This window comes from Gorilla gorilla, chromosome 1, assembly GCF_029281585.2.
Source record: "Gorilla gorilla gorilla isolate KB3781 chromosome 1, NHGRI_mGorGor1-v2.1_pri, whole genome shotgun sequence".
Classification (NCBI taxonomy): domain Eukaryota; kingdom Metazoa; phylum Chordata; class Mammalia; order Primates; family Hominidae; genus Gorilla; species Gorilla gorilla.
In genome coordinates, this window is record NC_073224.2 from 39,229,785 (window position 1) to 39,255,416 (window position 25,632).

General features: G+C 43.4%; 1 protein-coding gene and 1 pseudogene across 1 annotated transcript in view; both read right to left on the reverse strand.

Moving 5' to 3' along the window:
* The window catches only part of ACBD3 (acyl-CoA binding domain containing 3), a 42,272-nt gene extending 21,364 nt beyond the window's left edge, over nt 1-20,908 (reverse strand). Inside the window, exons 1-2 of the mRNA XM_019031232.4 lie at nt 20,549-20,908; nt 124-265 (exon numbers count right to left, since the gene is read on the reverse strand). Of these exons, the coding sequence (XP_018886777.4) occupies nt 124-265; nt 20,549-20,834 (428 nt within the window). The 5' untranslated portion in view covers nt 20,835-20,908. The remainder of the gene's footprint in view (nt 1-123; nt 266-20,548) is intronic.
* Nucleotides 20,909-22,920: 2,012 nt separating this feature from the next.
* On the reverse strand, nt 22,921-23,372 carry LOC101134872 (large ribosomal subunit protein eL34-like; annotated as a pseudogene).
* Nucleotides 23,373-25,632: the final 2,260 nt, after the last annotated feature.

Below are 25,632 nucleotides of genomic sequence, written 5' to 3' on the forward strand. Positions count from 1 at the left end.
AGCAAAAATGTTCAGTTCTTATCCTAAGCTAATGAACCAGCTATTCACACCTTAACCAATACACATTGTACCCTTTGCCAACATTATCCTCATTAAATTCACTATACAGAAAAACACTGTTACCTCCTGTCATTCCCCAACACATCAAAGAATCCAACCTCAGGACAAGTGTCTGGATTATATGGGCCCATAAGAACTTGCTTATGCAGTGCCACAAGCTTCAATTTTTCTTCATAAGTTGGATGAAATGCTTTGCCATCTTTTTCTATAAGAAAAAGAAACACAAAGAAACAATTAGCACAGGCAAAATACATAATTTTCAGCATTATATACTAAAGCTTTGCTACAAAGCATGTCACAAACTGCCTGTAATAGACAAAAACACTAATAGTGAAATTTTTATTTCAATTACTACTTTAAAAAATTTTTTTTATTTTTAGACAGAGTCTCACTCTGTTGCCCAGGCTGGAGTGCAATGGTGTGATGACGGCTCACTGAAGCCTTGACCTCCTGGACTCAAATGACCCTCCCACCTCAGCCCCCGAAGTAGCTGGACTACACGTGTGTGCCACCAAACCTGTCTTTTGGCAGAGACAGGGCTGCCCAGGCTGGTCTCGAACTTTTGGGCTCAAGCAAGCCTCTCGTCTTGGCCTCCTTTTCAAAAGTGCTGGGATTTGAGCCAGCATGCCCAGCCCAATTACTACATTTTATTAATAACAGAACCTAAGACGGAAATCCGGTATGCTGTTTTTTTTTTTTTTTTTTGAGACAAGGTCTCGCTCTATTGCCCAGGCTGGAATGCAGTGGCACAATCACAGCTCACTGCAGCCTCAACCTGCTGAGCTTAAGTGATCCTCCCACCTCAGTCACCCAACTACCTGGGACTACAGGAGCATGCGCCATCATACGTGGAAAATGTTTTTATTTTTGTAGAGACAAGGTCTCACTATGTTGCCCAGGCTGGTCTCGGACTCCTGAGCTCAAGTGATTCTCCCGTCTCAGTATCCCAAATTGCTGGCATTACAAGTGTGGACCACCATGCCTACCCTGAATTAGGTTGTAAAAATAAGCCAACTATCAATACTTATGCTAAAGCTACTACAGAAAAACCCATCTGTCAAGCTGCAGTCAGGCTACAGCCTTGACCTCCCAGGCTTAAGCAATCCTTCTGCCTCAGCCTCCCGAGAAGCTGGGACTACAGGCATGTGCCACCACATCTGGTTAATTTTTTACTTTTTGCAGAGATGATGTCTTACAATGTTGCCCAGACTGGTCTTGAACCCTGGGCTCAAGCAATCCTCCTGCCTCAGCCTCCCAAAGTGCTGGGATTACAGGTGTGAGCCACCATGCCCAGCCCAACAATCGGTTTTTAAAATAGCTTTTAAAAATAATTTTTAGCCAAAAGAGAAAGGAAAAACTTAAAATAATTTTATATTAGTCCCTTTTAACATGATCATGCATAGAAGATTATGTACACTTTGAAAGGCTGTATTCAAAAATGTATCCATCCCACTAAGGCAGTATGATGTGGTGGAAAAGGATTTGGAATTGGATGGCCTGGGTTTAAATCTCAGCTGAGACACTTCCTAGCTATGTGACTATTTAACCTCTCAGTTTATTCATCAATAAAGAAAGGGTTACCCTTCAGAGGTTGCTACTTCAGAGGTAATAGGATTATTATTATTACTAACTTATTAATGCTTTTCTTTCCTTCACCTGATTGGCTCTGGTAGGTTTCCATACAGGCAATTAAGAGTGCGACCAGTTTGACCAATAAAGACTAACTGCTACCAACATTTAAAAGCCGTATGAAATTGGGTTCTGGTAAAACGGGAAATATTCAGAGAACAGTTTCACTTCTTTGATAAATGGTAGCATTAACTACTGGTTGATTCCAATGACAACAGACTACCAAATTTAAAGAAAACGGGGAGGGCACTTGAAAGTAGTATATGCTACTTATATGTCTCATTCATGTATATAGTGGTGAAATAAAATCACTAATGAGTGAGAAGAATATGGGTTAAAGAACAGCAGGAAACTCAGAGAAGAAAAAATATAGAAGCTGCCAATAAACATCCAAGAAGATATTCAACCCCACTAGTCAAGAAATATAAATTAAAAGCATTAGATACCAAGACCCCCACCTCCCATCAGATAAACAAAAAAGTTAGATAACATCTAAAGTTATTAAGATCCTACAAACAGGTACCCATTCTCATATATGAATGCTGAAAGTATAAACTGTTATAGTTACCTTGAAGGTCAATTTGGCAATACACAATAGTCCTTATCTTATCCCCCAGTGGATGTTTAAGACTGCAGATAATATTGAACCCTATATATATTATGTTTTTCCTAAATGTACATACCTGTAATTTATAAATTAGATACAATAAGAGATTAACAATAAAATACTGTATTATATTTGTATATTGTAATTATATAACAATATACAACAACAAGTTATGTGAATGTGGGATCTCTGTCTCTCTCAAAATATCTGAATGTATTCTACTCACCTATTTTCAGACCTTGATTAACCCCGGGTATCTGAAAGAAGGGAAAGCAAAACCATGGACAAGGAGAGACTCCTGTATTTCAAAACTATAAATGTGTATGCCCTATGATCCAGTCATTCCAATTCTCATTACACATGCTTGACAAGCACTCCCAGATATATAAAAGGAGACAGATACAAGGGCATTCATTGCAGCACTGTTTTCTTGTTACTGGAAATAACTTAAAAGGTTATCAATAAGGGAAAGTCGAAACAATGTGGTACAGTCATGCTCTGCATAATGGCATTTCAGTAAAGGACAGATTGTTTATATGAGTGTAGTCCCATAAGATTATTATAATGGAGCTGAAATTTTCCTATGGCCTAGTGGCGTGGTAGCCACCATAACATGATGCAACATATAACTCAAGTATTTATGATGATGCTGGCGTAAACTAACCTACTGTGCTGCCAGCTGTATAAAAGTATATATAGCACATACAACACATAATACTGGATGACATTAATCATCAAATACTTGATAAGGATATTAATCACCAAAAGTTTTCTTACACTACTATGTCACAGGTTAATTATTAGAGAAACACAGCCCAGAACAACTTCCTTCTCACTTTTTATTTGAGACGGAGTCTCGCTCTGTTGCCCAGGCTGGAGTGCAGTGAGTGGCACAATCTCGACTCACTGCAGCTTCCGTCTCCTGGGTTCAAGTGATTCTGCTGCCTCAGCCTCCCGAGTAGCTAGGACTACAGGTGTGCGCCACCATACCCGGCTAGTTTTTATATTTTTAGCAGAGATGGGGTTTCACCATGTTAGCCAGGCTGGTCTCCAACTTCTGACCTCAGGTGATCCACCCATCTCAGCCTCCCAAAGTATTGAGATTACAGGTGTGAGCCACTGTGGCCACCCCCTTCTCGCTTTTAACAAACGGTGATAATTTGAAAAATAGCTCCAGCTCCTGATCTTAGCCTTGTGATTTAGAGAGTTTTTTTTTACAATTTTTTTTTTTTCTCGAGACAGAGTCTCGCTCTGTCACCCAGGCTGGAGTGCCGTGGTGCGATCTCGGCTCACTGCAAGCTCTGCCTCCCGGGTTCATGCCATTCTCCTGCCTCAGCCTCCCGAGTAGCTGGGACTACAAGCGCCCGCCACCACGCTCGGCTAATTTTTTTTGTATTTTTAGTAGAGACGGGGTTTCACTGCTTTAGCCAGGATGGTCTCGATCTCCTGACCTCGTGATCGGCCTGCCTCAGCCTCCCAAAGTGCTGGGATTATAGGCGTGAGCCGAGTTTTTGTTTTTTAAAACAAAAAAAAGGGCATTAAGCAGCCGGGCACAGTGGCTCACACCTGTAATCCCAGCACTTTGGGAGGCCAAGGCAGATGGATCACCTGAGGTCAGGAGTTCGAGATCAGTCTGGCCAACATGGCAAAACCCTCTCTCTACTAAAAATACAAAAACTAGCTGGGTGTGGTGGTGCAGCACATCTGTAATGCCAGCTACTCAGGGAGCTGAGGCAGGAGAATCGCTTGAACGAGATGGAGGTTGCAGCGAGCCTAAATCATACCACTCCACTCCAGCCTAAGCAACAGAGCGAGATTCCATCTCAAAAAAAAAAAAAAAAAAAAGACATTAACCTGTGTCATTTTATCTTGAGCCTATAAAAGAACATATGCTGCCAATGATTCAAGAAAAAAAGATGTGGTGGGCCTGAGACTGAAGAGTGCATTTTTCCTTTCCTTTTTTTTTTTTTTTGAGACGGAGTCTCACTCTGTCACCCAGGCTGGAGTGCAGTGGCATGATCTCGGCTCACTGCAAGCTCCGCCTCCTGGGTTCACGCCATTCTCCTGCCTCAGCCATTCTCCTGCCTCAGCCTCCCGAGTAGCTGGGACTGCAGGCGCCCGCCACAACGCCCGGCTAATTTTTTGAATTTTTTTTTTTTTTTTTAGTAGAGACTGGGTTTCACCATGTTAGCCAGGATGGTCTTGATCTCCTGACCTCGTGATCTGCCTGCCTGGGCCTCCCAAAGTGCTGAGATTACAGACGTGAGCCACCGTGCCCGGCCTTTCCTTTCTTTTTTTAAGAATAAATTCAATTAAGTAGTTTTATCTAAATAAATGTCAGTAAAGATAACACCACATGGAAACTATTCACCTGAAGACAACTTTTCTGATTAGTCATGCAAAATAGCAATTTCGAACATACACACACACAAAATTTCTTTTTGCTGCAGGAAGATGATTTGAACTAATAGATGGGGCAAGTGGATATGAAAAAAATTTTTTGAAATCTCTGACTATTGCTATAAAGTTATCTGTAAAATACTGCTATTTGGGTTTTCTACTAATGGAAGGAGGGTTCATTTCCTACCAGATGATACGTTTGCTTCTTTTTGAGACAGGTTCTCACTCTGTCACCCAGGCTGGAGGGCAGTGGCACGATCACAGCTCACTGCAGCCTTGAACTCCTGGGCTCAAGGGATTCTCCCACCTCAGCCTCCTGAGTAGCTGGAAATACCGGTCGAGTGCCACTATGCCCAGTTAATTTTTGTGTTTTTGTAGACAGAGGGTTTTGCCATGTTGCCCAGGTTGGTCTCGAGCTCCTGGCCTCAAGTAATCAATCGCCCTAGCCTTCCAAAGTGCTGGGATTATAGACATGAGCCACCATGCCTGGCCAACTTGTTTCTTTATTTCAAGCATTTGATAATGTGAACTAGGTGCAGGGGCTTTGAGGGATGGTAAGTAAACAATTTTTTTTTTTTTTTTCTGAGACAGAGTCTCGTTCTGTCACCCAGGCTGGAGTGTGGTGGCACAATCTCGGCTCACTGCAACCTCCATCTCCCGGGTTCAAGGGATTCTCCTGCCTCAGCCTCCCAAGTAGCTGGAATTACAGGCATGCACCACCACGCCTGGCTACTTTTTGTACTTTTTAGTAGGGACGAGGTTTCACCATGTTGGCCAGGCTGGTCTCAAACTCCTGATCTCAGGTGATCCGCCCACCTTGGCCTCCCAAAATGCTGGGATTACAGGTGTGAGCCACTGTGCCTGGTCGAGTTTCAGTACTTTTGGATGTTATTTTAACGTCTGCCCTTTTTACACCTGACAGAATTAAAAATATAGTGCAAACTTAAAAAGTATATTTATTTATTTATTATTTTGAGATGGAGTCTTGCTCTGTTACCCATGATGGAGCACAGTGGCATGATCTCGGCTCACTGCAACTTCTGCCTCCCGGGCTCAAGCGATTCTCGTGCCTCAGCCTCCTGAGTAGCTGGGACTACAGGTGTGCACCACCGTGCCTGGCTAATTTTTGTATTTTTCAGAGATGGGGTTTCACCATGTTGGGTTGGCCAGGCTGGTCCTGAACTCCTGACCTCAGGTGATCTGCCCGCCTCAGCTTCCCAAAATGCTGGGATTACAGACGTGAGCCACCGTGCCTGGCCAATAAATATGTTTTTAAAAAGAGGAATATGTGGCCACACACGGTGGCTCATGCCTGTAACCACGGCACTTTGGGAGGCTGGGGCGGGTGGATCACCTGAGGTCAGGAGTTTGAGATCTGCCTGACTAACATGAGAAACCCCGTCTCTAATGAAAATACAAAAATTAGCCAGGCATGGTGGCGCACACCTATAATCCCAGCTACTTGGGACGCTAAAGCAGGAGAGTTGCTTGAACCTGGGAGGCGGAGGTTGCAGTGAGCCGAGATCGTGCCACTGTACTCCAGCCTGGGAAACAAGAGCAAAACTCCATCTCAAAAAAAAAAAAAAAAAAGAGGAATACGTTTTCAGTGCTAGTCCTGGTCAGGCAAACAGATTCGCTGACCTCTGTGAACTTCAGTGCTTAAGCCTACGTTTTTGTTCACAGGCCCTCATCAAAAAACACGCCCAGCAAATCTCACAAAAGAAATTGACTTTATGGGTCAACTACTATGAGAATGAACAAAACAGTATATCCATTCTTGTGAACTGTCCTCACATTCCCATTTACTCTTTTATGCACTTACTAGTTTTAAGAATTGCTCTATTGCCAGCTGCAGTGGCATGCACCTGTAGTCCCACCTACTTGGGAGGCTGAGACAGGAAGATCATTTGAATCCACAAGTTAGAATCTAGCCTGGGCAATCCATTAAGATTCTGACTCTGAAGAAAATAAAAATAATTGCTCTATAATCCTTTCTTTAAATCTTACTACTGAATCTCCAAATTAATAATTTTTCTAGATGAGAGCCAAATTTGTCTCAAAAAAAATCAAGAAAACAAACAGCCAGGTGCAGTGGCTCACACCTGTAATCCCAACACTTTGGGAGGCTGAAGGGGGAGGATCACTTGAGTCCAGGAGTTTGAGACCAACCTGGGCAACACTGCAAGACCCCATCTCTACAAAAAACTAAAAAACAGCTGGGTGTGGTGGCATACAGCTGGGTGTGGCGGCATGCGCCTGAAGTCCAGGCTTCTCTGGAGGCTCAGGATTGCTTGAGCCTGAAGGTCAAGGCTCCAATAGACTGTGAAAGCACCACTGAACTCCAGCCTGGGTGACAGATGAAGACCCTGTCTAAACAACAAACAAACAAACAAACCCAGCTGGGCCTGGTGGCTCATGCCTATAATCCTGGCACTTTGGAAAGCTAGGGCAGGTGGACTGCTTGAGCCCAGGAGTTTGAGACCAGCCTGCGAAACACAGTGAAATCCTGTCTCCACACACATACAAAAAAACAAAATTCAGCTGGGCATGGTGGCGTGTACCACAGTCCCAGCTACTAGGGTGGCCAAGATGAGAGGATCCCTTGATCTTGGGCATTGAGACTGTGGTGAGCCATGATGGTGCCACTGCACTCCAGCCTGAGTGACAGAGTGAGACCCTGTCTCAAAAGGAAACAAAACTCAAAATGTTAATACTAATAATTATTTTTGAAAGACTGTATTACAAATTAGTTTTATTTATTCATTTTTTATTTCCCCAAATTTTCAGTAAGCATACGTACTTTGTAATCAAACACACATACACATTATCTTTTTTAACACACATTTTTAAAGTCAAAGCAATATATTTTCAGCCTTTGGGGATGAGGTTAAGAGATTATTCTCCCAAGGAATATACAAAACCCAGGAGGCTGTGCTAACCCCAACCACTTTTGGTATAGCACAGTTCACACAGTACTGAAGTTCTAAGCTTCCAAAAAAAAAAAAAAAAAAAAACGGAAAAATAAAAATCCTTCACAATCTATACTGCTATGCAGACTATTAGTATTACACAAAAGGTTACATCTCTCTTACTCTTCAGGTGGCTCTGGTTGACACATCACAAGAGTTTAGTCTTTCAAATCAGGTGAGAATAATTTTCTTCTTTTTTTTTCTTTTCTTTTCTTTTTTTTTTTTTTTTGAGACAGAGTCTCACTCTGTCGCCCAGGCTGGAGTGTAGTGGGACGATCTCGACTCACTGCAACTTCCACCTCCCAGGTTCAAGTGATTCTCCTGCCTCAGCCTCCCCAGTAGCTGGGATTACAGAAGTGTGCACTACCACACCTAGCTAATTTTTTTATTTTTAGTACAGATGGGGTTTCACCATGTTGACCAGGCTAGTCTCAAAACTCCTGACATCAGGTAATCCGCCTGCCTCAGAGCCCCGAAGTCCTGGGATTACAGTGTGAGCCACCGCACCCGACCAAGAATAATTTTCTTCTAAGTTATTTCTGGTACCATAAACATTAAATGTAGTTAGCAGGAAAATAATAAGTACCACTAACTGCACAGACACAAAAAGCCTTGTAGAAACTCAAAAATCTGTAACCAGGGCCCTATTCCTAAAGGAAAGTTCTATTTCAGTCCTCCCAGAAGGGAACACAGGCATCCTCGGCTCTTGCACTCATTAATTATTAATATTACAAAGTTATTTAATTCAATCAATTTTGGAATTCTGCTTTCTATGGCAAACAAAACCAAACACAAATTCTGCTTGGAAAAGAAAACATGCAGATAAACCTCTAATTAAACATGATAGATTGAACACAGACAATTACCTCTGATCCTTAATGAAATCCCACTAAAAGGAATAAGGAAGCCAATTTAGAGAACCCTGGAAAAAGCCAGGTGTGGTGGCTCATGCCTGTAATCCCAGCACTTTGGGAGGCCAGGGCGAGTGGATCACCTGAGGTCAGGAGTTCGAGACCAGACTGACCAACATGGTGAAACCCTGTCTCTACTAAAAATGCAAAAATTAGCTGGGAGTGGTGGTGCATGCCCTGTAATCCTAGCTACTTGGGAGGCTAAGGCAGGAGAATCGCCTGAACCCGGGAGGCAGACGTTGCAGTGAGCCAAGATCATGCCACTGTACTCCAGCCTGGGTGACAGAGCCAGACTCCGTCTCAAAAACAAACAAACAAAAAAAGAATACTGAATGCTAGAAAACAATGAATGGGAAGGTGGGCACAGTGGCTCAGGCCTGTAATCCCAGCACTTTGGGAGGCCAAGGCAGGCGGATCACCTGAGGTCAGGAGTTGGAGACCAGCCTGACCAACATGGTGAAACCCCATCTCTACTAAAAATAAAAAAAAAATTAGCCCGGCATGGTGGCATGCACCTGTAATCCCAGCTACTCAGGAGGCTGAGACAGGAGAATCGCTTGAACCTGGGAGGCGGAGGTTGCAGTGAGCCGAAATTGCCACTGTGCTCCAGCCTGACAAAAGAGTGAAACTCCATCTCAAAAAAAAAAAAGAAAAGAAAAAGAAAAAAGAAAGCAATGAATGGAATAATGCCTTCAAAATTCCGGAGGGAAATTATTTCCAATCTAGACTTTTATGCCCAATCAAATAAATCAAAAGTGACAGTAAAACAAACACATTTTTGGAAAGGCATGGTCTCATGCACTCTTTTTCACAAGAAGATATTAAGGGGTGTGCATTTCCAAAGTAATGGAATAAATAAAAACAACAACAAAGGAAAATGAGTGATTCAGGGAAAACAAAATCTAACCACAATAGGAAAAGACGAAGGTAATTTCCAGGATGACAGTTGGGCAGCCGACTTAACTAAGACTTACCACAAACACTAAGACTGATTCAAGAATTTAAGGACATTTAAGATAGATGTCTTTATAAAAAGGTTTGCACAAGAACAAAAATGTAATCAAAGTGTATAATCTGTTTCAGCAATGAATAACATAAAAACAAACAGCAGACAACAATTTAACCACAAAACAAAATTAAGATTCTGAGAAGAGGAAAGGAGAAAGAGAGATACAGACATACATTAGAATTTTTTTTTTTTTTAATTAAAGCAGCAGTAGGAAAATGGAAGCAAATACCAGAAGAAACAGTTAAAATAATGGAAAGCAGCTGCCTCTGGGGAGAGGGCCTAGGAAATGGGAAAAACACCAGAAAACAGGATGACTATTTTTCATTGTAAATGTTGTAGTACAATTTCACCTTTTCAATTGCTCTGGTTTCCATTTTTAATAAAAAGGTAAAACGAATAAACTCATGCACAATTTCAGTAATCAGTTCATAAGCTACTATGACACAAGTGGTGGGCAGAATAATGGCTCCTCAAAGATGTTTAACTTCTGGAACCTGTGAATATGTTAGGTTACTTGCAAAGGCAGAATTAAGGTTGCAGTTGGCCTTTTCCTGAACTACTCATGTGGGCCCAATGTAATCATAAGGGTCCTTATAAATGGAAGGGGAGAAAGAAGAGTCAGAGATCTGAAGAGGCTATGGTGGCTCTGAAGATGGAGGAAGGGGCATAAACAAAAGCTTGCGGCTGGGCGTGGTGGCTCACGCCTGTAATCCCAGCACTTTGGGAGGCCGAGGTGGGTGGATCATGAGGTCAGGAGTTCAAGACCAGCCTGGCCAACATGGTGAAGCCCTGTCTCTACTAAAAATACACAAATTAGCTGGGCATGGTGCACGTGCCTGTATTCCCAGATATTCGGGGGGCTGAGGCTGGAGAACTGCTTGAACCGGGACCGGGAGGCAGAGGTTGCAGTGACTCAAGATCTCACCACTGCACTCCAGCCTGGGCTACAGAGCGAGACTCCGTCTCAAAAAAAAAAAAAAAAAAAGCTTTCAGGTGCTCTCCAGAAGAAAGAAAGCCCTGCTGACACCTTGATTTTACCCCAACAGGACCTATTCTCTAACCTACAGAACGGTAAGAGTGTGTGTGTGGTTTTTGTTTGCTTTGCTTGTGGTCATATTTATTACTACAATTTTTTACACCTTCTTTAACAATAGTTGTGATCCTGGTGGTCTTTGGCAAGAGGGCACTCAGAAAAGCACGATTTAACTTTTGGTATTATGAGTGAATGAGAAATTATTATCATAAAAACTGACTATATGAATATGAAAAGTAAAATATACATGAAGAAAAAAATGCCTCAACTTTTGTGAATACTGACTCACAATGTCAAATAATCAGCAAAATTATAAGGCTAATTATAAAGTTTATCTGATCCATGACTGTCAATGAGATATTTTAATATTTCTTCTCAGTAAATAAAAAAAACAGTATTTGTTAGTAGATAAATTGTTAGAAATTGTTTATTAACTGCTTTCGAAGAAACATGTCCAGCAACTTTGAGGAAAAAATGTGCACATTATTTTTAATCACATACAATCAAACATAATTGGTAATGTACCAAAGATTACATTCAGCCGTGAGTAACAGGAAACACCCACAATATTCCTGATATGAGGAAAGTGCTTATTCTCACATCAAAGTACTGGGTGAAACCAGTCACTGCACAATGCGGCAGAGGAACAAATTCCCATGTAGCTGTTTTTTTTTTTTTTTTTTTTTTTTTAGACGGAGTCTTGCTTTTGTCGCTTGAACCGGGACTGGTTCAAGTGGTCCCAGTTGATGCTGGAGTGCAGTGGTGTGATCTTTGGCTCACTGTAAGCTCCACCCCCCAGGTTTACGCCATTCTCCTGCCTCAGCCTCCCAAGTAGCTGGGACTACAGGTGGCCACCACCACTCCTGGCTTTTTTTTTTTTTTTTTTTTTTTAAGTAGAGACGGGGTTTCACCGCATTAGCCAGGATGGTCTCCATCTCCTGAACTCGTAGATCCGCCTGCCTCAGCCTCCCAGAGTGCTGGGATTACAGGTATGAGCCACCATGCCCAGCCCCACGTAGCTGTTTTTGACAGTACCATTGTAGCTGTCATCTTGAATCAGGAACAGTCAATATCAGTATGAACAGAGGAGTTTACTATACAAATCAGATCTTCTATCAATTTAATCCATAGACTAGGGGAGTCAGATCATCAGAGGATATTCCCAACCATGAGAGTCTGAACAGGTTGTCCGGTACACGTTAGGGCTTGCAGGAAAATCTTAAGTGCAGATGGATTTTTAGTATGAGTTGTTTTGAGCCACTATTTTTTTTTTTTTTTTAGACAGGGTCTTGCTCTGTAGCCCAGGCTGGAGTGCAGTGGCACGATCTCACTCACTGCAACCTCTGCCTCCCAGGTTCATGTGATTCTCCCACCTCAGCCTCCTGAGTAGCTGGGGCTACAGGTACAAGCCACCAAGCCTGGCTAATTTTTTGGGTTTTTTTTTGCAGAGATGGAGTTTTCCCATGTTGCGCAGGCTGGTCTGGAACTCCTGAGCTCAGTGATCCACCTGCCTCAACCTCCCAAAGTGCTGGGATTACAGACATGAGCCACTACACCCAGCCCAAGCCAATAAATTTGTGGTAATTTGTTACAAGAGCAATAGGAAACTAACATGATATACAAAACACATTTTTCAGGCAATTAAAAACAGATAATGGGATCTACATTATGTTCTTACTAAACTCACAAGTATTTAACTTTACAGTTCAAATAGGACAGCATAATTTGATACCAAGTCCAAAGCTCTGAAAGATTACAATTAAGTCCCTCCCACCTGAAATCAAGTATACAAAAGACTATTAGGGGCCGGGCACGGTGGCTCACACCTGTAATCCCAGCACTTTGGGAGGCCGAGGTGGGCGGATCATCAGGTCAGGAGTTCGAGACCATCCCGGCTAACATGGTAAAACCCCGTCTCTACTAAAAGTACAAAAAAAAAAAAAAAATTAGCTGGGCATGGTGGCGGGCGCCTGTAGTCCCAGCTACTCGGGAGGCTGAGGCAGGAGAATGGCGTGAACCCGGGAGGTGGAGCTTGCAGTGAGCCGAGACTGCGCCACTGCACTCGATCCTGGGCGACAGAGCAAGACTCCGTCTCAAAAAAAAAAAAAAAGACTATTAGGCTCACACCTCAATTGCTATTTTATAGGAGAAATCATATTTTTTCTCTTCTCTCTGGAGGCAAAGGAAAGTACCAAATTATTTCAATGTCCCTTCTAGCCTTCATTTAATGAAAGAAGGCCATAAAATCTACGGCGTGGAAAGGATGTTAAAGATAGGTGATTGAATTGCAAACTAAATCTCAAATCCTCTCTACAATATCCACCCAGCAATTGCTAACCTATGCTTGAATACTTCCTGGTGAAAGAACTCACTGTCCCAAAGCAGTCTAATCCATCTTTGAATAGCTGTGATTCTTAGCTCTTTATTCTCAGGTGGTATCTCTCAACTCCATCCACAGGGTTTATTTCCTGTCCTCAGCATTAACTAAAACACATCTAACTAATTAGACCTCAAGAAAGTCACAAAATATGTATTGTGTTTGCTCTGAGTTCTCTATTCTCTTGGCTACACATTCCCAGCTTAGTCAATCATACTTCAAATTTAAATTTAATTCCCAGCTCTGCTATTAAGTATATAACATGGACAAGTTATTTTATCTTTTGAAATGTTTTGTTATCAATAAAACAAATACTGCTCCTTAGGGTTCATATGAGTGTTAGAAATGTGTCCCAAAATCTTGGTATACTGCCTGCATAGAGCAGACACTGACTAAACAGCAGCCATTATGATAATAATGGCAGGGATTTGAATTCCCACTAGGTACAAGTTGCTCTCTTCTGAATGAGCTCCATTTTGTTTTTAACCCTAAAGGATGATGCCTCAAACAAGCAGTATACATGGCTTGTTTGAGGGGTACTCCTTGGTGCAGAGGAGAGCAGGACTATCTCTCTCTTTCCCTCATCCTAGTTACCATATTTCCACCAAAGCAGCCTAAGATCAAATCTGTTTTATTTCATGGCCATATCACACTGTTGCCTCACAGAGAATACACTTTGATTAAAATCCATCTTTTAGAAATATTAAAACTGGGCCAGGTGTGGTGGTTCACGCCTGTAATCCCAGTACTTTGAGAGGCCGGGTGGGCGGATCACCTGATGTTGGGAGTTTGGGACCAGCCTGACCCAACATGGAGAAACCCCATCTCTACTAAAAATACAAAAATTAGCCGGGTGTGGTGGTGCATGCCTGTAATCCCAGCTACTTGGGAGGCTGAGGCAGGAGAATCGCTTGAACCCAGGAGGCGGAGGTTGCAGTGAGCTGAGATCGCACCACTGCACTCTAGCCTGGGCACCAAGAGTGAAACTCCGTCTCCAAAAAAAAACAAATATTAAAACTGAAAAACCAACTGGGTGCAGCAGCTCACGCCTGTAATCCCAGCACTTTGGGAGGCCGAGGTGGGTGGATCACAAGGTCAGGAGTTCAAGACCAGCCAAGCCAACATAGTGAAACCCTGTCTCTACTAAAAATACAAAGATTAGCTGGGTGGGGTGGCACGTGCCTGTAGTCCCAGCTACTTGGGAGGCTGAGGCAAGAGAATCATCTGAACCTAGGAGGCGGAGGTTGCAGTAAGCCAAGACTGGGCCATTCCACTCCAGCCTGGGCAACAGAGCAAGCAAGACTCTGTCTCCAAAAAAAAAAAAAAAAAAAAAAGGATAATACAATGCAGTATTCCTAAATCAATGAGTAGGAAACACTCTGGGAATTGCCTAGCATATACTAACTGCTTAGTAAAAGTTTTAAGACTTCCCCTCCATTAACTCAAAACATCCATAATCAATTCTCAGAAGTACCTCCTTTTCAACAACATAAGCAGCCACAAAAATACCAATAGCCAGGCATTCTGCTAAGAGTTTATATATATAATTTCTTATAATTCCTAAAACAACCCTTTGAGTACAGGAAAGCACAAAAAGTTAACAAAATTAAGTGGCAGAGCAAGGAAAACACACCCTAAAGAGTGTTGACTCCAGAGCTTACCTTTCTAAATACTGATTCACAGTAGCTCTTGTATTAGTTAACTGATAAAACATCTGCTCCTGGGCATTGGCTACACTGTCCACTTTGTGAAAACTCATCAAGCTACACACTTAGTATTTGTGTACTTTAGTGCACTGCATGTGTGATAAAGGGAAGCCTCGGGAAAATGTTAAAATCACTTACATTAAAAACATACACACACTGGGCACAGTGGCTCATGCCTGTAATTCTGGCACTTTGGGAGGCCAAGGCAGGTGGATTACCTGAGGTCAGGAGCTCGAGACCAGCCTGACTAACATGGTGAAACCCTGTCTGTACTAAAAATACAAAAATTAGCTGGGCGTAGTGGCATGTGCCTGTAATCCCAGCAACTCGGGAGGCTGAGGCAGGAGAATTGCTTGAACCCAGGAGGCGGAGGTTGCAGTGAGCTGAGATCGCGCCATTGCACTCCAGACTGGGTGACAGAATGAGACTCCATCTCAAAAAAAAAAACAAAAAACAATGACAACAACAACACATACACATTCCTGAATCCAGTCAAAGGAGAGTTTTGGTTCAGCTCAAATTTAACATGAACTTGGTGGCTATAATTGTTTTTCTGTCTTACATCTGTCTCTCTTAGGTCTATATATCCTCCCACAGTATTACATACTTACGTCTAAAGGTAAAGATAATAAAAGGGAAAAAGAACTCTAATAGATGTTCCATAGTAACAAACTTGAAATTATCTGAGGATAGACCACTGAAGTCCAGGAGGCACACTAATTATATATGTTTCCAATGAATAAATTACAGCTGTACAGTATTTTAAAACATTAAGGAAGCCATTTATAAATGCTCTTGTAGTTGCCTATGTTTAAAGAAGACAAGAGGAAATGGAACCATTTCAGTTGTCCATTTGTTTGCTATCATTAATATAATTCTCTCCCAACATATAATACTCTGCTATCAGTAACATAATTGGGTATAATCAACAGCAATGCTAGTAGAACTATTCCATAAAGAAAATGAGTCCAAGACTTACCTTCCAAAGGTAAGTCTTCAACTGAGGGGCCTGAGGCAGGATCCTTAACTCAGAAATGGGATTAATACCCTTACAGAAGGCCTCTTGGAGGATTAAACAAAATAATGTATATACAGTTTTTGGCACAGTACCTGAGATTTAGTAAACATCTACTCAATAACTATTGACAATTATTACTCTGAAATTTTAAATTAATGTAAACAATCTACCAGCTTAATGTCATACAGTAATAAAGTATTAGAGAAGGAAAAGTCCACCCCAAAGAACTCTAAAAACCAAAATACAATTCCCCAGGTCAACTCCATCCAAGAAGTATAAAGGCCATAATAAAACGAACCCACTGGATTCCTGTGGGTCCTTAACCCATGGAGATAAGAAAACCTAGCTTAACATTGCTAAAATAGAACTGGGCAACTCTGGCCGGGCGTGGTAGCTCATGCCTGTAATCCCAGCACTTTGAGAGGCCAAGGCGGGTGAATCGCTTGAGCTCAGGAGCTCAAGACCAGCTGGGCAACAAAGCGAGACCTCTGTCTCTACAAAAAATACAAAAATTAGCCGGGCGTGGTGGCTCGTGCCTGTGGTCCCAGTCACACAGGAGGATGAGGTGGGAGGATGGCTTGAGCCTGGGAGGCATAGGCTGCAGTGAGCCAAGATCGCACTACTGCCCTCTAGCCTGCATAACAAAACCAGACTGTCTAAAAAAAAAAAAAAAGAATTGAGCAACTTTGCTCCTCCCTTTAAAAACCTCCAGTGGTTCCTCATCTTCTAATTTACTGACAAAAAGGCCGAACTATTAATACTTACATGGCCAGGCGCGGTGGTTCACACCTGTAATCCCAGCGCTTTGGAAGGCCGAGGCGGGGAGATCATTTGGGGTCAGTCCAAGACCAGACTGGCCAACATGGTGAAACCCCATCTCTATTAATAATACAAAAATTAGCTGGGTGTGGTGGCACAAGCCTGTAAGCTCAGCTACTCACGAGGCTGAGGCAGGAGAATCACATGAACCCAGGAGGCAGAGGTTGCAGGGAGCGGAGATCATGCCACTGCATTCCAGCCTGGGTGACAGAGCAAGACTCCGTCTCAGAAAAAAAAAATTACAATGGCATGCAAGTCCTTCCAAGAATTGAACTCAGTTACCTTCCCAGCTCTCTCCATCAAACTGCTTTCTATTTTCCATTTTGCAAACACACATGCTTTGACTTCTCATGGCTTTCATGGCTCTTGGCCTTCCCCCCTCTGGAATGGCATCTGCTCCCTCAGTCCTCCACACTGTATTGCAGTTGTCACTGGGTCCTTAACTCCTCTTTTGGACTCTAAGCAAAAGATAACGTACTATTCATTTATAGTTGTAACCTAATATAAAACTATCCATACTGAAAAGTCAATAATGTCTGAAATTTAGATGGTAAAATGCTAACTTACATTTACCCACATCTTCATCTATTTTACTTTTACTGTCATAAAAAATTAAGAATAGTTGACGTAATTGATTCATCAGTCACTGGCCTATTACCACTCTGACAGGGATGGAATAAGAAATAGGGCTTGTCATTTCCAACCCAAGCTATTTGCAATGGAAAAATATATCCATGCTTTCAAGATTCGTATTTATTCCACAATGGAAGAGAAAATGTAATGTTCTTTCCTTTATTTATTTATTTTTTTGAGACGGAGTCTTGCTCTGTTGCCCAGGCTGGAGGGCAAGGACGAAATCTTGGCTCACTGCAAGCTCCGCCTTGAGGGTTCAAGTGATTCTCCTGCCTCAGCCTCCCGAGTAGCTGGGACTATAGGCGCCTGCCACCGCGCCCGGCTAATTTTTTTATTTTTAGTACAGATGAGGTTTCACCGTGTTAGCCAGGGTGGTCTCGATCTCCTGACCTTGTGATCCACCCGCCTCGGCCTCCCAAAGTGCTGGGATTACAGGCAAAAGCTACCACACCCGGCCGAAAATGTAATGTTATTTCTAATTCTTGTGAGATACTGGTATAAAACCATAGAATAGCGATTAAAAGTCCCAGCAAGACTGACAAAACACCAAGTGTTCCACCAGAAAAATCCACACATTAAAACAAAGGTGCCGGGCACGGTGGCTCACGCCTATAATCCCAACACTTTGGGAGGCCAAGGCGGGCAGATCACCTGAGGTCGGCAGTTCGAGACCAGCATGGAGAAACACCGTCTCTACTAGAAATACAAAATTAGCTGGGCGTGGTGGCACATGCCTGTAATCTCAGCTACTCGGGAGGCAGAGGCAGGACAATCACTTGAACCCTCGAGGCAGAGGTTGCAGTGAGCTGAGATCGCGCCATTGCACTCTAGCCTGAGCAACAAGAATCAAACTCTGCCTTAAAAAAAAAAAAAAAAAAACCAGGCTGGGCACGGTGGCTCACACCTGTAATCCCAGCACTTTGGGAGGCCGATGCAGGAGGATCACGAGGTCAGGAGATTGAGACCATCCTGGCTAACACGGTGAAACCTCGTCTCTACGAAAAATACAAAAAATTAGCCGGGCGTGGTGGCGGGCACCTGTAGTCCCAGCTACTCGGGAGGCTGAGGCAGGAGAATGGCGTGAACCCGGTAGGTGGAGCTTGCAGTGAGCCCCGAGACGGCGCCACTGCACTCCAGGCTGGGCGACAGAGTGAGACTCTATCTCAAAAACAAAATACAAAAAAAACAAAGGCAGCATTACTTGGCTCACTCCACATTCCATAATTCTTCTGACTGCTTTTACATCCTTCCCTTTCGTCAGTTAGTGTCTCATATACTAAGTCTCCAATGATACATGCAGAAAGGTAGCTTTTAATTGCTACACAGCTATTTCTCCTTTTTAGTACCTGGATATTGCTTTGAGAACTTAATTTAGGAAGTGAGTGAACCACACCTATCAGTGTAGCTTTATTCTCTAAGGTGACTAACACCTAGGCCCCAAGTTATAAGTTTCCCCAGGATTCCTACCACTCAAGACACATGTTAAAATAATCTGTTAGGTTAAGACCACTGAATCTTAAATCTGAGACATCATATTTTATGGAATCCAGCTCCCTTTATACATATGAAACTGATTCTGGAAAAGTTAATTGTCTAGTTTACAAGGTAACTAGAATCCAGAGCTTCCTGACTCTCCAAACAATTCTAAGTATACTACACGTTACAGTGTTTTAATCTTTTTCTTTGTTTTGAGACAGAATTTCACTTTGTCGCCCAGGATGGAGTGCAGTGGCATGATCTCGGCTCACTGCAACCTCTGCCTCCCATATTGAAGCGATTCTTTTTTTTTTTTTTTTAGACGGAGTTTTGCTCTTGTCGCCCAGGCTGGAGTACAATGGTGCCATCTTGGCTCACTGCAACCTCTGCCTCCCGGGTTCAGGTGATTCTCCTGACTCAGCCTCCCTCAGTCCTGCAACAGAGCAGGACTCCAGCTCAAAAAAAAAAAAAAAAAAAAGGAATTAGTTCATTTCTACTCTTACTCTCTGCTACAATATACTTTACTGAAAAATAAGTTCCAAGAATAAAAATTTAAGATGGAATGTAGCTATATGAGTTGTACAGAAACCACCTGATTTTTATCAAGTGGTAATATATCATCACTACAGCAAACTCTAAATTGAAGCCGGTGATCTAAAAGTCAAATGATCCAAAACCCATTAGCCATTACCAATTCCCCAAGCTAGTTAGTACACAGAGGGCTCAACTCATTGTGCAATGACCACGAATATGTCATTGAATGTGAAATGATCAAATGTTCTGGAAAATTTATAAAACTTTCACTAGTTTGCACAATTAAAGTTATTTTGAGAGAAAACAACTTCCGTGTGTATCATTACATTGAACTACTCAACTGTGGCTAGTATGTACTCCAAAAGGTACTTCCTCTGGGGAAAGTGTCATAAATATGCTGTTCTGGAATGTACGTGGAACCTAGCAACCACTTTTAAAGTTTCATTTGCTGATGTCCCTCCCTGTCCATTCGCCCTACAAGACTAAGTATCTTTAAGAATCAAACTAACGGGCTTTCATCAGTTTTTCCCACTGACACAAATCATGTGATCATGTGATTGGTCTCTCCACCATTTGACTAAGTGAATCACCCAATTAAAAAAAAAAAAAAATCCGCACACTACAATCTTGCTCTAAGACAAGAGACATTTAACAATTAATTATGCGAAAAGCACAGAAGGTACTGTTAGGCCTTACTCTGAGAATTCACTCTTGCACATTGCTTACAATGTAAAATTTTAACCACCTAGAAGTTACTAGAACATAGTGGACATCTCTCCTCAAGAGTTTGACAAGCCGGAGGGGATGATGAGCTTAACACTTTACTTCCTCCTCTCTGCCACATCAATCTGCCAGGGGATCAAGTCCTGTTCCAGTTTATGGTTCCCAAGAATGGCTGGAAAAGCTATGTATGGAACCTCTTGACAGATTTCTTCCACTAAGGGTAAAAATCGGCGGGTTCTGATGTGACAAGCCATGGGAAATAGGAAAAGAAAAGCGCCAGTTAAAAAAATAATAATAATAAAAGGCAATCCCAGAATGGGATCCTTTGGAAGAAAGTGGGCTCATTCTTCCACCGGGGCTCCTGGAAATCCCAGAAGCTAAATCAGGTAAAATGTCCCGGTAACCTCTGGGAGGCGGGACATGACTGCTAAACCAAGGTTGCAGGCCCGTCAGGGGTGTGACCTAGTGGCCAAGCGGGTAGTGACAAACTTCGGGTACCCCCAAGGAGGGAACGCCGCTTGAGTCACCACAGCCCAGTATGAGTGGGTGAGGGCAAGTCTGGTCCAGTCACCCTGGGGACCACAGCCCACGCCGGGCTCCCGGGGCCGGGCAGAAGCGGCGGGGGTGGGGCTGGCCCGGCTCACCTTTGAAGAAGCGCAGTGCCAGGCCGTACAACTCCTCCAGGCCGAAACCCCAGCGCTGCTCCAGCCGCCGCGCCTCCTCCGCCGCGCCCCCAGCCGCCGCCTCCCCGGGCTCGGGCTGCTCCCCTGAGGCGCCCGGGCCGCGACCAGATCCGGGTAGCGAGGGCGGTGGCAGCGGTGGCGGCAGCAGCGGGGCGCCCTCCGCCCCAGGCCGCTCCTCCGGGTCCGGGCTGAGCGTGAGGCCGTCGACGGACACCTCCAGTCGCTCTGCGTTCAGCACCGCCGCCATCTCCGGCTGCTGCACCTCCTCAGCGGGGACAGACGGCGGCCACGTATCGACTTCCTGCTGACCTCTGACCTCCGCTTACCGACACCGGAACTTCCGCTGCTGAGGAGGCTGGAGGGCTGCGGGAGAGGGGCTGAGGCCTGGTGCCCCACCCCCTCCGAAACGTCAGTTGCCCTGGCTCCGCGACCACCCTTCAGGCTCCCCAACTCCCGTTGGTCCCGAACTCCCCTCCCCCCCACCCCATCCTTTCGGATCCCAGTTGCTCCAGGTGGGCGGGTGCTACCACCCCCACCGCTCGGTTCGGTGCTGCGGCTGTCAGTGCCCAGCAGGGGCGGGGTCAGTGGAGCCCCGCGCGGGGGTCGGGGTAGGGAGGATTGACTAGGTCGGCCAGCACCCAACCCTCCAGGTGAGAGGCCCTTCACATTTGCAGGGGCCTGCGTGGTTGGCAGAGCTATTTTGCCCACCACCATCTCGTTTGGCCTTCACAGCAACTCTAAGGAAATGCAGGGCAAATTCCCAATTTTTTTAAAAGGGGAAACTGAGACTGCAGAGAAATTCAGTGACTTTGAGGTTGCAGACGGGGCTGATCCTGGTTTTGCAGGAAGCGCAGCTCATACAATTTGTGGGGACCCTCATTAGGAAAGAGTACAAAAAGTTACGCGCAGAAGGGTAGGAAAGTGAATGTATATTTAGAAAAGAGAAAGAAAAAATGATATTTTAAAAGTTAATAAAACCCACAAACATCACACACATAACCGTAATATTTTCATTGACTGCCTGATATTCTTCTACAGGGCGTCTGAGAGCCCAGAAACCTATTTTTTTCTAAAAGATTGAAGTCGCCCCCGACATTATGTATATTCACCTGTGTTTCCAGACTTTGGGAGCACCATTTATGATCATTTTTCCCACCTTTGTTTTGGCTGCGTACTTTTGATTGCCTTTTCCTATAACAATTATTTTGTAACTTTTTTTTTTTTTTTGCAGACAGTCTTGCTGTGCCACCCAGGCTGGAGTGTAGTGGTGCAATTTCGGTTCACTGCAACCTCTGCCTCCCGGGTTCAAGCAACTCTCCTGCCTCAGCCTCCCAAGTAGTTGGGATTACAGGTGCCCACCACCACGCCCGGCTAATTTTTGTAAACTTAGTAGAGTCAGAGTTTCCCCATGTTGGCCAGGCTGGTCTCAAACTCCTGACCTCATGTGATCTGCCCGCTTCAGCCTCCCCAAAGTGCTGGGATTACAGGTGAGAGCCACCGCGCCCGGCGTATTTTGTAATTCTCTATAAAGAAAAGAGAAAGATCAGTCTTTTCTCCAGCATGGCTGATTAAACTTGTTTCTTAATAATTGTTTATAAATTTATTTCAGCATCACAACTCATTACTGATATTGTTAACGTACTTTTTTAGGGTTATTGTTCAGTTTGGGAAACCTCTCTCAAGTTTCATGGATGTGCTATGAGATTTTTATGGCCGTTTGGCTGCTTCAGTGACAATTTTGTGTGTGGTTTTTACTGAAGCCCTAGAGAGTTTTTTTCTTTTCTTTTGTTTTTTGAGACGGAGTCTCTCTCTGTCGCCCAGGCTGGAGTGCAGTGGCGCGATCTCGGCTCACTGCAAGCTCCGCCTCCCGGGTTCACGCCATTCTCCTGCCTCAGCCTCCTGAGTAGCTGGGACTACAGGTGCCCACCACCATGCCCAGCTAATTTTTTTGTATTTTTAGTAGAGACGAGGTTTCACCGTGTTAGCCAGGATGGTCTCAATCTCCTGACCTTGTGATATGCCCGCCTCGGCCTCCCAAAGTGCTGGGATTACAGGCATGAGCCACCGCGCCTGGCCGAGGGTTTTTTCAGGACAAGATTTGTATGCTGCATTCAGACTGGATCTCATTCATTACGGTGGATAAGACATATAACTTCACATACAGACAGACTCACTGTAGTACAACTATAAGTTTTTGTCCCATAAACATAGGGTTTCTAATCTACTCCCTTTTGCATGATTCACATAAAAACATAAAGAAGTATGGTGCAGTTATAATTGCAGATATGACTTAGATTCTCAGTGAGTGAGAACCTTCATTTTGATTAGGCGTTGAGAGAATTGATCCCTCTCCTTATAATCTTCCACTTCTGATGGTTGGAAGCATATTTTTAAGTCTTTTAATTTTAATTACTCAAAAAAGCTTCATTTTTTATTTAGCTTTCTGACCCTGTGCTTGTGCCTTCAACACTCTCACAATGATTTTCTTTTCCTCGATAAGGAAAACATGCTTGATCCTGTCACAAACACATATAGCACACATGGAACCACCATAGGCCCTGCTGACATGGTTTTTTGTGTTTTGGACAATCTCATAAGACTTCGGGTCTTGTAGCACGAACCCCTTGAAGTCTGTGTGGGTACACACCACAGTAGATTTTCGTGCTTTCCCAGCCTTCTTGGTATAAAGGTAAGCAATTCTATTACCAGGGGTTGAGGACAGCCTAGTTTTATTAGAAGCTGTATTGTAGGAAAGCCTACAACAGTATGTCAAACGCTGGACCATTCTGTGTGCCTATAGACAACGTCCCCAGAAGAGGAAAAAGAATGGAAGAATTCTACTAGCTCTTTCTTTTCTTTCAAACCTTGTTGCTCCTCCACTACCCAAGTACTTCCTGTGTCAGTCAACATAGGGTTCCTTCGCCCTTTGGCCTTGCACTTTTGTGACGTGGTGCTGGCTGAATTGACATAATGGGCAGTAGGTATATTCCAGAAGGCCATTCCTACACCCATGGTGAGCAATAATTTAAAAACATGCAGAAGTGACTGCAAACCACTTAAATGCATGCCACTGACCCCAAATTAAATGTATCCCTATTCATTGTCCCCTTAGCCAAATCCCCCACAAAGCCTATAGCCATTTCAATACCTCCTAACCAGAGGAGCATGACGAAGGGAAGTTAGAAACGAAGACAGAGGTCTTAAATATCTTACTCTCAAAACTGTTACAGAAGCGTATACTGCTAAGGCCGCTCTAAGGGCCTTGGGAGGGGCCTGTGTAAGCAAGGGGCCCTGAAGCTTGAGCTTCATTAACTTTATGGTAAACCCACTTCTACTTGTAGAGGACTAAAAACTCTAATTCTACTGCTCTAAGGTCTGTGTTCTTCCCACTTAGCTTGGATCTTTATATTTAGCTTCATTAGCTTAAAAATATGCATATTATGTGCCTAACCTTCAAAATGTTATATATACATATATATTCCCCTGTGTTTTGCTCAGTGTTCTACCTTTAACATTCAATAACTGTTGGGATGATAATGAGTAGGGTAAATATAACCCTTCTTCATGAAATGATAGATTCTGTTTTCCAAGTTTTCACGATAAGCATTTCTTTTGTAATCAGAAAAAAATGTTATTTTTAAAAAAAGTATACAATAATTATTAAAACCTATAGAATATACCTAGGAAGGTAGGTAAAATATGGTAATTAATTAATTACATGGACTTTTTATACAAAAATTAGCTGGGCGTGGTGGTAGGCACCTTAATCCCAGCAACTCAGGAGGCTGAGGCAGGAGAATTGCTTGAACCTGAGAGGTGGATGTTGCAGTGAGCCAAGATCACACCACTGCGCTCCAGCCTAGGTGATGGAGAGAGACTCTGTCTCAAAAAAAGACATACATTAAAAAAAATTATATGGACTTTTTTATTGTTTTGTAATTTAACATATTGAATATGGTTGGAAAACCCAAACATCCTCTAGACCAAGCATCTGAACCTCTTGCTAATAGAAACATCAAGGGCCATTGTGTAGGTGGTTGCCCTTAATGACTAAAAACATTAGGGGTTGGCACAGTGCGTCATGCCTGTAATCCCAGCACTTTGGGAGGCTGAGGCAGGAGGATTGTTCGAGCCCAGGAGTTTGAGAACAGCCTGGGCAGCATAGGAAGACCCTGTCTCTACAAAAAATAAAAAATTAGCTGGGCATGGTGGCATGTGCCTAGGGTCCAGCTACTTGGGAGGCTGAGGTGGAAGGATCACTTGAGCCTGGGAGGTCAAGGCTCCAGTAAGCCATGATGGCGTCACTGCATTCCAGCCTGGGCGACAGAATGAGACCCTGTTTCTAAAAAATAAAATTAAAAAATTAGAGAATATAACTTCGCTTTAACAGTTCACTGTGGGAGATGAGTTCCAGACAGGCTCACCTGAATGTCTTATTAAACTGCAGATTCTGACTCAGTAGGTATAGAGGGAGGCCTGAGAGTATACATTTCTCATAAGCTTTCTGGTAATGCCAATGCTGCTGTCTACAGACCACACTTTGAATAGCAAGTCTAGGAAACGTGTTTTTCCCATGCTTTATTGAGTATAATTGTTGTATAATAAACTGCAAATATTAAAGTTTACAATATGATGAGTTTTGGCACAGGCATATACCTGTATAACCATTACCATAAAATAAAAAACATCCATTACTGTTTTGTAATTCCTCCTTCCCCCAAGATTTTTCAATAGATCTTTGTTATAATGCACTTGTCACAGTAGAATCTAACTTATATAAACAGTTCAGCGCAACTATCTGTTTTTCTTTTCCTTTTTTTTGAGATGGAGTCTCGTTCTGTCACCCAGGCTGGAGTGCAGTGGCGCGATCTTGGCTCACTGCAAGCTCCGCCTCCTGGGTTCACGCCATTCTCCTGCCTCAGTCTCCTGAGTAGCTGGGACTACAGGCGCCTGCCACCACACCTGGCTAATTTTTTTGTGTTTTTAATAGAGACGGGGTTTCACCGTGTTAGCCAGGATGGTCTCAATCTCCTGACCTTGTGATG